The following is a 12,021-nucleotide window of genomic DNA, read 5'->3' on the forward strand; positions in this document are numbered from 1 at the left end:
TTAGCCATGTCTCCTGCTGCAGACTGGAAGGATCCGCTGGCAAAGAAATTGAGGGCCACAGTAACCTTGCGCGCCACTGGGAGAGCCATGATCGCCCTGCTCTGAGGCTGCAGGTCTGGTTGCAGGAGGTGGCAGAGTTCTGTGACCACCTCATTGCTGAAGCGGAGCCTCCTAATACACTGCTCCTCACTTAAGTGGATATAAGAGAAGTGCTCTCTGAACACCCTAGGTGGGTAAGGCCTCCTGAGAGCCCTCCTGCCCCTCCTCTTCCTCCCTCTGCGAGTATCTTCTACTCTTCTTGGCTGCCTCCACTCACTCCCCCAAAGATGCTGGAGTGCGAGGGGGACTGCCAGTAGAGCCCCCATGACTGTGAGCAATTGTTGTGAGCAGAAGCCTTTAAATAAGAATTAAAGCATTCTCCACCTGCACCAACACTCCCCGTCACCTGAGCAACTTGAAAGAAGTTTAAAAAGCTGCTGGAGTTGCAGAAAGTTACACAGAGCCAATCAAACAGAACAAACATGTCAGCTGCAAGCTGTTGCTGATGATCCCTTTAAATAACGCTGCTGTAGCCTCCTTCCTTTTGTTTTCATTCGTTCCTGGGATGTGGGAGTTGCTGGCAAGGCCAGCATTTATTGCCCATCCCGAGTTGCCCTTGAGAGAAGGTGGTGGTGAGCCGCATTCTTGAGCTGCTGCAGTCCATGTGGTGAAGGTACTCCCACAGTTCTGTTAGGTAGGGGGTTCCAGGATTTTGACCCAGCGACGATGAAGGAACGACGATATATTTCCAAGTCAGGATGGTGTGTAACTTGGAGGGGCCTTGCAGGTGATGGTGTTCCCATGTGCCTGCTGCCCTTGTCCTATTAGGTGGTAGAGGTCACAGGTTTGGGAGGTGCTGCAGTGCATCTTGTATTTGGTATACACTGCAGCCACGGTACGCTGATGGTGGAGGAGGGAGTGAATGTTTAAGGTGGTTGATAGGGTGCCAATCAAGCGGGATGCTTTATCCTGGATGGTGTCGAGCTTCTTGAGTGTTGCTGGAGCTGCACTCATCCAGGCAAGTGGTAGATGGTGGAAAGGCTTTGGGGAGTCAGGAGGTGAGACACTCGCCGCGGAATGCCCAGCCTGTGACTTGCTCTGGTAGCCACAGTACTTTTGTGGCTGGTCCAGTTAAGTTTCTGGTCAATGGTGACCCCCAGGATGTTGTTGGTGGGGGACTCGGCAATGGTAATGCCATTGAATGTCATGGGGTGGTGGTCAGACTCTCGCTTGTTGGAGATAGTCATTGCCTGGCACTTGTGTGGCGTGAATGTTACTTGCCACCTATCAGCCCAAGCCTGAATGTACTCCAGATCTTGCTGCATTCAGGCATGGACTGTTTCATTATCTGAGGAGTTGCGAATGGAACTGAACACTGTGCAATCATGAGCAAACAGCCCCATTTCTGACCTTATGATGGAGGGAAGGTCACTGATGAAGCAGCTGAAGATGGTTGGGCCGAGGACACTGCCCTGAGAAACTCCTACAGTGATGTCCTGGGGCTGAGATAATTGACCTCCAACAACTACAACCATCTTCCTTTGTGCTAGGTATGACTCCAGCCAGTGGAGCGTTTGCCCTGATTCCCATTGACTTCAATTATACTAGGGCTCCTTGATGCCATACTCGGTCAAATGCTGCCTTGATGTCAAGGGCAGTCACTCGCACCTCACCTCTGGAATTCAGCTCTTTTGTCCATGATTGGACAAAGGCTGTAATGTGGTCTAGAGCCGAGTGGACCCGATGGAACCCAAACTGAGCATTGGTGCGCAGGTTATTGGTAAGTGCTGCTTGATAGCACTGTCGATGACACCTTCCATCACTTTACTGATAATTGAGAGTAGACTGATGGGGCAGTAATTGGCCGGATTGAATTTGTCCTGCTTTTTGTGGACAGGACATACCTGCGCAGTTTTCCACATTGTCAGATAAATGCAGGTGTTGTAGCTGTACTGAAACAGCTTGGCTAGAGGCACGGCTAGTTCTGGAGCACAACAGCCGGGATGTTGTCAGGGCCCATAGCCTTTGCTGTATCCAGTGTGCTCAGCCGTTTCTTGATATCACGTGGAGTGAATCAAATTGGCTGAAGACTGGCTTCTGTGATGGTGGGGACCTCAGGAGGAGGCCGATATGAATCATCCACTTGGCACTTCTGGCTGAAGATGGTTGCAAATGCTTCAGCCTTGTCTTTTGCACTCACGTGCTGGGCTCTGCCATCATTGAGGATGGGGATATTCATGGAGCCTCCTCCTCCCATTAGTTGTTTAATGGTCTACCACCATTCATGACTGGATGTGGCAGGACTGCAGAGCTTTCATCTGATCCGTTGATTGTGGGATCACTTAGCTCTGTCTGTAGCATGCTGTCTGTCAATTAGCATGTACGTAGTCCTGTGTTGCAGGTTCCCCAGGTTGGCACCTCATTTTTAGGTATGCCTGGTGCTGTTCCTGGCCTGCTCTTCTGCACTCCTCATTGAACCAGGGTTGGTCCCCTGGCTTGATGGTAATGGTAAAGTGAGGGATATGCTAGGCCATGAGGTTACAGATTGTGGTGGAATACAATTCTGCTGCTGCTAATGGCCCACAGCGCCTCATGGATGCCCAGTTTTGAGCTGCTAGATCTGTTCTGAATCTATCCCATTTAGCACAGTGGTAGTGCCACACAACACAATGAGGGGTGTCCTCAGTGTGAAGAGGGGATTTCATCTCCACAAGGATTGTGTGGTGGTCACTGTTATCAATACTGTCATGGACAGATGCATCTGCAATAGGTAGATTGGTGAGGATGAGGTCAAGTAGGTTTTTCCCTTGTGTTGGTTCTCTCACCACGTGCCGCAGTCCTAGTCTGGCAGCTATGTCCTTCAGGAGTCAGCCAGCTCGGTCAGTAGTGGTGCTACCGAGCCACTCTTGGTGATGGACATTGAAATCCCCCACCCAGAGTACATTCTGTGCTCTTGCTACTCTCAGTGCTTCTTCCAAGTGGTGTTCAACATGGAGGAGTACTGATTCATCAGCTGAGGGAGGGCGACAGGTGGTAATCAGCAGGAGGTTTCCTTGCCCATGCTTGACCTGAAGCCATGAGACTTCATGGGGTCCGGAGTCAATGTTTTGGACCCCTAGGGCCACTCCCTCCCGACTGTATACCACTGTGCCGCCACCCCTGGTGGGTCTGTCCTGCCGGTGAGCTGAAAGGCAATGTCCTGCTTGTGAACGCTTGGTCAGCTGGCAGTGATTAACACAAGCTGGTAAGTGGAGTGGCGAATGCGAAAATGACAGATCGGGTGTCAGGTAAGCATTGCACACTCACTGATGTCACAATCTGCATAATCTACATATCCCCAGCGAGTGCGGACATCAGCAGCACTGCCGCCCAGCTGAAAAATGATGGCTTTTTTTTGCCAAAACGGGCCTTAGCTGCCAGTGCTAACAGCTCCAATTTCTAGGCCTTGGGATATAACCTGGGACACTGTTTGGATTTGTACAGTTCATTTATTCACTGGATAAACCTGATAAACAGTCTGAAGTTAATGCAAAAATATCTGCACACACATGTTCTTAATGGCAAGTCGAAAAGGAAAATGAACCAGATTTCTTCAACACAGAATTGTGAGGCAAAATTAAACAAATTAAACTTTAGTTAAAATATTTATTTTGCTATGATAATGCAATTGGTTCCACTTTTTTCAGTTAAGCACATCATTAGTCTCTGTGTTGGATACAAACGGCATTTTCTTCAACAGCACCTCTCAAACCCATGAGCTCTACCACCTAGAAGGACAAGGGCAGCAGGCGCATGGGAGCACCACCACCTCCAAGTTCCCCTCCAAGTTACACACCATCCTGGACTTGGAAATATATCACCGTTTTTATAGTCGTTGGGTTAAAATCCTGGAACTCCCTCCCTAACAGCACTATGGGAGTACCGTCACCACGCGAACTGCAGCGGTTCAAGAAGGTGGCTCACCACCACCTTCTCAAGGGCAATAAGGGATGGGCAATAAATGTTGGCCTTGCCCAGTAACGCCCACATCCATGAACGAATATAAAAAAAACTGAATCTTAAAAACTCTTGCCCTAAAAATTCAGTAAGATTGTAACAAAAGTTGTTTACGTGAATACTTTTATGTGAAAAGCTAAAAATAGCATGCTTATTAAACATTAGTACGATAGCAAAATACTGCAGATGCTGGAAATCCAAAATAACAACAGAGAATGCTGGAAAAACTCAGCAGGTCAGGCAACATCCGTGGAGAGAAATTTGAGTTGACGTTTCGGGTTGAAACCCTTCTTCAAAACTGGAAAGAAAATAAAAAGATCGAAGGCAAAGCTGCGATCGAACAAAAGAAGAAAAAATAAATAAAAGGTATGCGAAGCCAGATGAGATGGTAATGGGCCCGCGGAGACAAAAGGCAGCTGAGATTAAGTGTGAAGTGTACTGGCAGGATAAGGACAGCTGCCAGGTGAGAGAGAGAAACAAAAGGAAAGGGGGGTGGGGGAGAAAAAAAGGACCCAAAACAAAGGGGTGGAAAAAATTAAAAGGAAAAAAGTAATAGGGGCCGAGGTTATGATCTGAAATTATTGAACTCGATATTGAGTCCGGAAGGCTGCAAAGTGCCTAATCGGAAGATGATTTGCTGTTCCTCGAGTTTACGTTGAGCTTCCGTGGAACAATACAAGAGGCCAAGGACGGTGAGGTCCGAGTGGGAATGGAGCGGTGAATTAAAATGACAGGCGACCGGAAGCTCGGGGTCACCCTTACGGACTGAACGGAGGTGTTCTGCAAAGCAGTCACCCAATATCTGCGTTTGGTCTCCCCATAATGTAGAGGAGACCGCATCGTGAGCAGCGAACACAGTATACTAGATTGCAAGAAGTACAAGTGAATCGCTGTTTCACCTGGAAGGGGTGTTTGGGGCCTCCCCCCTTCCCACTGTCCAGGGCCCCAAACACCCCTTCCAGGTGAAACAGCGATTCACTTGTGTTGTGTATGTGCCTTTAAGAGAAGAACTGATTCTATACTGCAGTACCGGCAGTGACCACCCCTGTATATAAAGCCATAGCAGGCTTCTGTATTTCAGTCTTGAATTACTCTCTGTTCAGTAAATACCTGTTTTATTGTTCTCCTGCAGTCTGAGTATTATTGATCCTCGGACATTACACTGGCGACGGGCAGGTTTGAACTCACCTGCAGTACTGCATACCTCACGGGGATCTTTTCCCTGAAGAGAAGCTTCTTGGAGGTCGAAGTCAGAACGGCGGGCGTCGACCGCGGGCAACCGCCCAGGGATCCATCGGAGAGTTGCAGGGGAGGCTGTGGAGAGCTGGGCCTGGCTCCCCAGTCGAGGTGTTCCAGCAAGTCGTGCTGGTAGCAGGTAGTGCGCTGACCCTTCCGGACTGCGGCGGGCTCGGGCTCGATCGAGCGGCTCTGCAAAGGGGCTGTGCAGCGTCGTCGGGAGGAAAAGAGAGAGAGGGTGGAGCGCACAGGGCGCGGTCGGTGCTCAAGAACCGGGCAACGTGGAGAGGATAGAACGCGGGGAAGGAAAAGTGAGACGCGCCGAAGCCGCGGGTCGCCGCCATTACCCTGTAGAATGCTAGGAGCAGCGTGGCAGCAAGGGGAAGAAGGAAAAGCGCGGGAGGCGCCATTTTATTCCATTGGGGAAGAAGGAAAAGCGCGGGAGGCGCCATTTTAAATCACCCAAGATGCCGAAGAGTGGCAGTATCACTGCTTTCGACAACGAGGTAGAAGACTGGACCACGTATGTGGAAAGAATTGAAGTGTACTGCAATGCCAATGAGGTGGCCAATGGAAAGAAGGCGTCGGTATTATTAAATTTGATGGGTGCGAGAACGTACGGCCTATTGCGGAATTTAATTACCCCAGCTAAACCAATGGAGAAAAGTTTTGAAGAGATTGTTAAGATCTGACAGGAATACCTAAACCCTACACCGCTGCTGATAGCAGAAAGATTCAAGTTCCATAAAAGAAACCAGCACAAAGATGAGAGCAATGCTGACTATCTTACGGAACTACGCAAGTTATCGAAGCACTGCCAGTTCGGAGCAGGACTGGCAGACACCTTGCGGGATAAGTTTGTCTGCGGGCTCCAGAGTGAAGGAACCCAGAAACGACTACTTTTGGAAAAGGACCTGACGCTAGAACAGGCTTTCAGCGTGGCAGTATCCTACGAAGCAGCAGCACGGGGAGCTGCGGAAATACAACAGAAACCACAGGAATACAGCGCTAACGAAATGGCGTATGGAGCAGAAAAGTGCTATCGCTGCGGCAGAACAACCCATGATCAGAAGGACTGCTGGGTTAAGGACAAAGTATGCAGGCAATGTGGGAAAATGGGACACATAGCAAGAGTCTGCAGGTCGGGAAAGAAAACCAACACTACAAGAACTACTAAAGAAAAGTACAAGAAAGTAAAGAAATTGACAGACAGTAGTTCGGAAGATCAGGAGAGTGAAAAGTACTCCGGGAGCAGGAGACTAAGTTGTCTAAAGTTACACAACGTGATCGCAAAGGAGGATCACCGAACCATTTGGGTCACCCTCATGATAGCAGGGTCCCCAGTAAAGATGGAATTGGACACAGGATCAGCTCTAACTGTCATGAATCGACGAGACTATGAGCGGCTATTCTCACACATACCCTTGAAGGACACGTCCATTGTATTGAAGACATACACGGGGCAAAAAGTCTACCCCAGAGGAAAAATAAGGGTGCCAGTTGAATACAACGGCAAGGAAACACAGAAACTGTATCTATATATACTACCAGATGGAGGACCACCATAATTGGGACGTGAATGGATCCGAAAAATACAATTGGATTGGCATTCCATTCAGGCGCTAACTGTGACTGATAAAAAGGATGACGACGTCACACCTGGACGACTGTCAAAAAATTCTAACTGACGCGAAAGAGGTGTTCCAACAAGGACTTGGGACTCTAAAAGGAGTAACGGCAATGATAAAAATCGAAGATAACGCAAACCCAAAATTTTTTAAGGCCAGACCAGTACCTTACGCGATCCGCCCAGCCGTTGAAGCAGAGCTGGAGAGTCTGGAGCGTTCGGGTGTGCTGTCCAAGGTGGGCTGGAGCGAGTGGGCCACACCCATCATTCCTGTAATGAAGAAATCATTGAGCAGCACGCCTGGGGAACTGAAGAAGGTTCGCATCTGTGGGGACTTCAAGGTAACTGTGAACCCAGTCCTGCACACAGTACAATATCCACTTCCACGGATAGAAGATATTTTCGCCTCACTATCTGGAGGGAAACGCTTTACAAAGATTGATCTGGCCCAAGCGTATCTACAAATGGAGGTGGAAGAAGCATCTAGGAAATACCTCACGATAAACACACACAAAGGCCTTTACCAGTACAATCGACTGGTATTCGGGGTAGCATCAGCCCCGGCTATTTGGCAGAGGGCGATGGAACAAGTCCTGCAAGGGGTCCCGGGGACCCAGTGTTATTTGGACGACATCCTGGTTACGGGCGAAAATGACAGTGAACACCTTGCCAACCTGGAGCAGGTGCTCACGAGATTACAGGAATATGGGCTATGAGCCAACCGCCCCAAATGCGAGTTCTTCAGGAGACAATTCTCGTATTGTGGCCACATGATTGATGAGGAAGGGTTGCATAAGTTGCCGGACAAGATTGAGGCTGTAGTCAAGGCTCCAGCACCGGAAAATGTGTCGCAAATGAGGTTGTTCCTCGGGTTGGTGAACTACTACCATAAGTTCTTGCCGAATTTATCCACAATTCTGCACCCACTGAATGCCGTACTGCAAACTGGAGTAACATGGAAATGGAGTGATGAGTGTAAGCGTGCCTTTCAGAAATGTAAATGCCTAATCACTTCAAAAGAAGTATTGGCCCACTACAATCCAACACTACCGATTCGGTTAGCATGTGATGCGTCTCCCTACGGCATCGGAGCGGTGCTGTCACACAAATTCCCTGACGGTTCAGAGAGGCCAATAGCCTTTGCGTCGCGCTCGTTAACCTCAGCCGAGCGTAACTATGCCCAGATTGACAGGGAGGCCCTCAGCCTGGTGTGGGGGGTGAAGAAGTTCAATCACTATCTGCACGGGCAGAAATTCACCCTACTGACTGATCATCAGCCCCTGGTCTCCATTTTTAACCCAAAGAAGGGCGTTCTGGTGATGACGGCTGCAAAGATGGTCACTTTTTCTAGGGGCACATCAGTACGACATAGAGTACAAGGGTACGAAACAGCATGGAAACGCTGATGGGCTGTCGCGCCTACCATTGCCTACGGTAGAGGAAGCACCTGCAGTGGACCCTGTTGAGATATTCCATGCGACCATAGTCGAATGTCTACCTGTTACAAACTCAAGTATAGAGAAGGAAACCCGAAATGACCCGACACTCTCTCGGGTCTATGATTTGACGGTGAAGGGATGGCCAGCACATGGCGACTCACTGTTGCCAGCATTCTCGCCAAGGAGAGAACAGCTGTCAGTGTGCCGGGGGACCTTGATGTGTGGATCCCGAGTGGTAATTCCACCCAATTTGAGGGATAGAGTGCTCAATGAGCTTCAAGAGGGTCATCTGGGAGGGGTAAAAATGAAGAGCCTAGCCAGGGCGTTTGTGTGGTGGCTGGGAATCGATAAAGAAATCGAGGATATGACCAAGAGATGCACAGGATGCCAGAAGGTCCAAAACGCTCCACCACAGGCCCCGCTACATCCATGGGAGTGGCCCTCATCTCCATGGCAACGGGTACACATTGATTTTGCTGGTCCATTTATGGACTCAATGTTCCTAATCGCTGTGGACGCCCATTCGAAATGGCCAGAGGTCATCAAAATGTCCTCCACCACCACGGAGAAAACTATTGCAGTCCTACGGACCATCTTCGCCAGGAATGGCTTGCCAGAACAGATTTGCTCCGACAATGGGCCACAGTTTGTGTCAGAGGATTTCCGGAGGTTTCTGAGGAATAATGGGGTGAAGCATTACACATCTGCCCCATATCATCCAGCCACAAATGGATTGGCTGAGAGGTTTGTTCAGACCTTTAAAAAGGCCATAAAGGCAATGCATAATGACGACATACCACTACAACACAAGGTGGATAATTTCTTGTTTGCTTACCGGAATGCGACACATGCAGTCACCAACCAAGCTCCAGCCATAATGTTCTTCAATCGAAGGCTAAGATGTCGCCTGGATTTGCTCAAACCAAACATAAGACGAGATGTTGAGGATAAGCAATTCCAGCACATAAATGAGAAGCCAACCAGGAGCTTCAAGATAGGGCAACCAGTCTTGGCCCGCGACTACCGAACAGAAAAATGGCAGCCAGGAACGATATGCACACAGCAGGCACCACTAATGTACACAGTGGACGTTGGAGAGAGCATCGTGAGACGCCATGCTGACCAGATTCTAGAGTCACAGGAACAAGCCAAACCCATACCACGAGCAGGTGCACCTGGTAATCAACCCGAAGTACAGATTGCGTCTACCTCAGAAGCAGTGGTATTGGAAGCTGACGAACCAACCAATGACAATGAGCCAGAATCAACTCCGCCGCAAGAACAGGATACTCGAGAAAGGTGCTATCCAGTCAGGATCAGGAAGCCTCCTCAAAGACTGAACTTATAAATGATTATTTCAGTTGATGTATATAGTACAGAGAAAATTGTAATTGTAATTAGTTATTATTTAGTTGTTAAATGAATGTTATGTACTGTTTATCTAAAAGGGGAGGAATTGTTGTGTATGTGCCTTTAAGAGAAGAACTGATTCTAAACTGCAGTACCGGACAGTGACCACCCCTGTATATAAAGCCATAGCAGGCTTCTGTATTTCAGTCTTGAATTACTCTCTGTTCAGTAAATACCTGTTTTATTGTTCTCCTGCAGTCTGAGTATTATTGATCCTCGGACATTACAACTTGTACTTCTTGCAATCTAGTATACTGTATTCGCTGCTCACGATGCGGTCTCCTCTACATTGGGGAGACCAAACGCAGATTGGGTGACCGCTTTGCGGAACACCTCCGTTCAGCCCGTAAGGGTGACCCCGAGCTTCCGGTCGCCTGTCATTTTAATTCACCGCTCCATTCCCACTCGGACCTCACCGTCCTTGGCCTCTTGTATTGTTCCACGGAAGCTCAATGTAAACTCGAGGAACAGCAAATCATCTTCCGATTAGGCACTTTGCAGCCTTCCGGACTCAATATCGAGTTCAATAATTTCAGATCATAACCTCAGCCCCTATTACTTTTTTCCTTTTAATTTTTTCCACCCCTTTGTTTTGGGTCCTTTTTTTCTCCCCCCCCCCTTTCCTTTTGTTTCTCTCTCTCACCTGGCAGCTGTCCTTATCCTGCCAGTACACTTCACACCTAATCTCAGCTGCCTTTTGTCTCCACAGGCCCATTACCATCTCATCTGGCTTCGCATGCCTTTTATTGTCTCTTTTTCTTCTTTTGTTCGATCGCAGCTTTGCCTTCGATCTTTTTATTTTCTTTCCAGTTTTGAAGAAGGGTTTCAACCCGAAACATCAACTCAAATTTCTCTCCACGGATGTTGCCTGACCTGCTGAGTTTTTCCAGCATTCTCTGTTGTTATTTTGCTTATTAAACATGTCAGGTTTCCCAATTAAATATTGGGAAGACCAAAGCCATTGTTTTTGATCCCTGCCACAAACTCTGTTCCCTAGCCACTGACTCCATCCCTCTCCTTAACATCTGTCTGAGGCAGAACTACACTGTTCGCAACCTTGGTGTCATATTTGACCCTGAAATGAGCTTCCGACCGCATATCCGTGCCATAACTAAGACCGCTTATTTCCACCTCTGTAACATCACCCATCTCCGCCCTTGCCTCAGCTCAACCGCTGCTGAAACCCTCATCCATGCCTTTGTTACCTCTAGACTTGACTATTCCAATGCTCTCCTGGCTAGCCTCCCATATTCTATCCTATGTAAACTTGAGGTGATCCAAAACTCGGCTACCCATGTCCTAACTCGCACCAAGTCCCGTTCACCCATCACCCCTGTGCTCCCTGACCTACATTGGTTCCCAATTAAGCAACGCCTAGATTTCAAAATTCTCATCCTTGTTTTCAAATCCCTCCATGGCCTCGCCCCTCCCTATCTCTGTAATCTCCTTCAGCCCCACAACCCCCCGAGAAATCTGCACTCCTCTACTTCTGCCCTCTTGAGCATCCCTGATTATAATCGCTCAATCATTGGTGGCCGTGCCTTCTGTTGCCTATGCCCTAAGCTCTGGAATTCACTGCCTAAACTTCTCCGTCTTGTTACCTCTCTTTCCTCCTTTAAGACGCTCCTTAAAACCTACCTCTTTGACCAAGCTTTTGGTCACCTGCCCTAATTTCTCCTTATGTGGCTGGGTGTCAAATTTTTGTCTCATAATACTCATAGTGCCTTGGGAAGTTTTACTACGTTAAAGGCGCTATATAAATACAAGTTGTTGTTGTTGCTGTTATGCTCCTTACCTTGGAAATGCCATCCATGTCTCCTGAGCCTAAAATTAAAAGACAGACATCCTAATTAGTTTTTGTTCCATCCATCTGAGCTCTATTACTTCCTGCAGCATTTGATGGGCATCTTGCAAATTTTCAGTCAAGTAAAACTGTTATCTGCACAGGAAGGGTTAAGGTAAATGAATCAAAGTGTGGCCTAGAAATTGGGTTTTGGCGCAGCGACGGCTTTAGCGCCGGAAGTTAGTGCCGGAGCTAAGTCGCGCTGGGCGGACCAAAAATTCACTAGTTCTGCGCCCAAACGGCTGCCGGCGCTGCTGAAAGCTGTTTGCGCCTGAAAACTGGCACTATGCGCTGAATTGCGGCGCTATTCCGGCGCTGCGGCGCCCGCTGCGGTGCGGCAGGTTCGGGAAGTGCAGGCCTCCTCCTTCCCTTAAGGAGGAGCTGCCTGCACCCGGCCGCGGCCCGCGAAAATCATTGTAAAAATGAGCCCG

At 48.6% G+C, this 12,021-nt stretch overlaps 1 protein-coding gene across 8 annotated transcripts in view; it reads right to left on the bottom strand.

Annotated features, from left to right (window-relative positions):
* Positions 1–12,021, bottom strand: part of ssbp2b (single stranded DNA binding protein 2b) — a 623,147-nt gene that overhangs the window by 47,937 nt on the left and 563,189 nt on the right. For all 8 annotated transcript variants that reach the window (XM_085989458.1, XM_085989445.1, XM_085989451.1 and 5 more), the window contains one exon: positions 11,543–11,571. In XM_085989458.1, coding sequence (XP_085845584.1) covers positions 11,543–11,571 — 29 coding nt within the window. The remainder of the gene's footprint in view (positions 1–11,542; positions 11,572–12,021) is intronic.

This window comes from Somniosus microcephalus, chromosome 1 (genome assembly GCF_052327205.1).
Source record: "Somniosus microcephalus isolate GS21.2 chromosome 1, FLI_Smic_1.0, whole genome shotgun sequence".
Taxonomy (NCBI): Eukaryota; Metazoa; Chordata; class Chondrichthyes; order Squaliformes; family Somniosidae; genus Somniosus; species Somniosus microcephalus.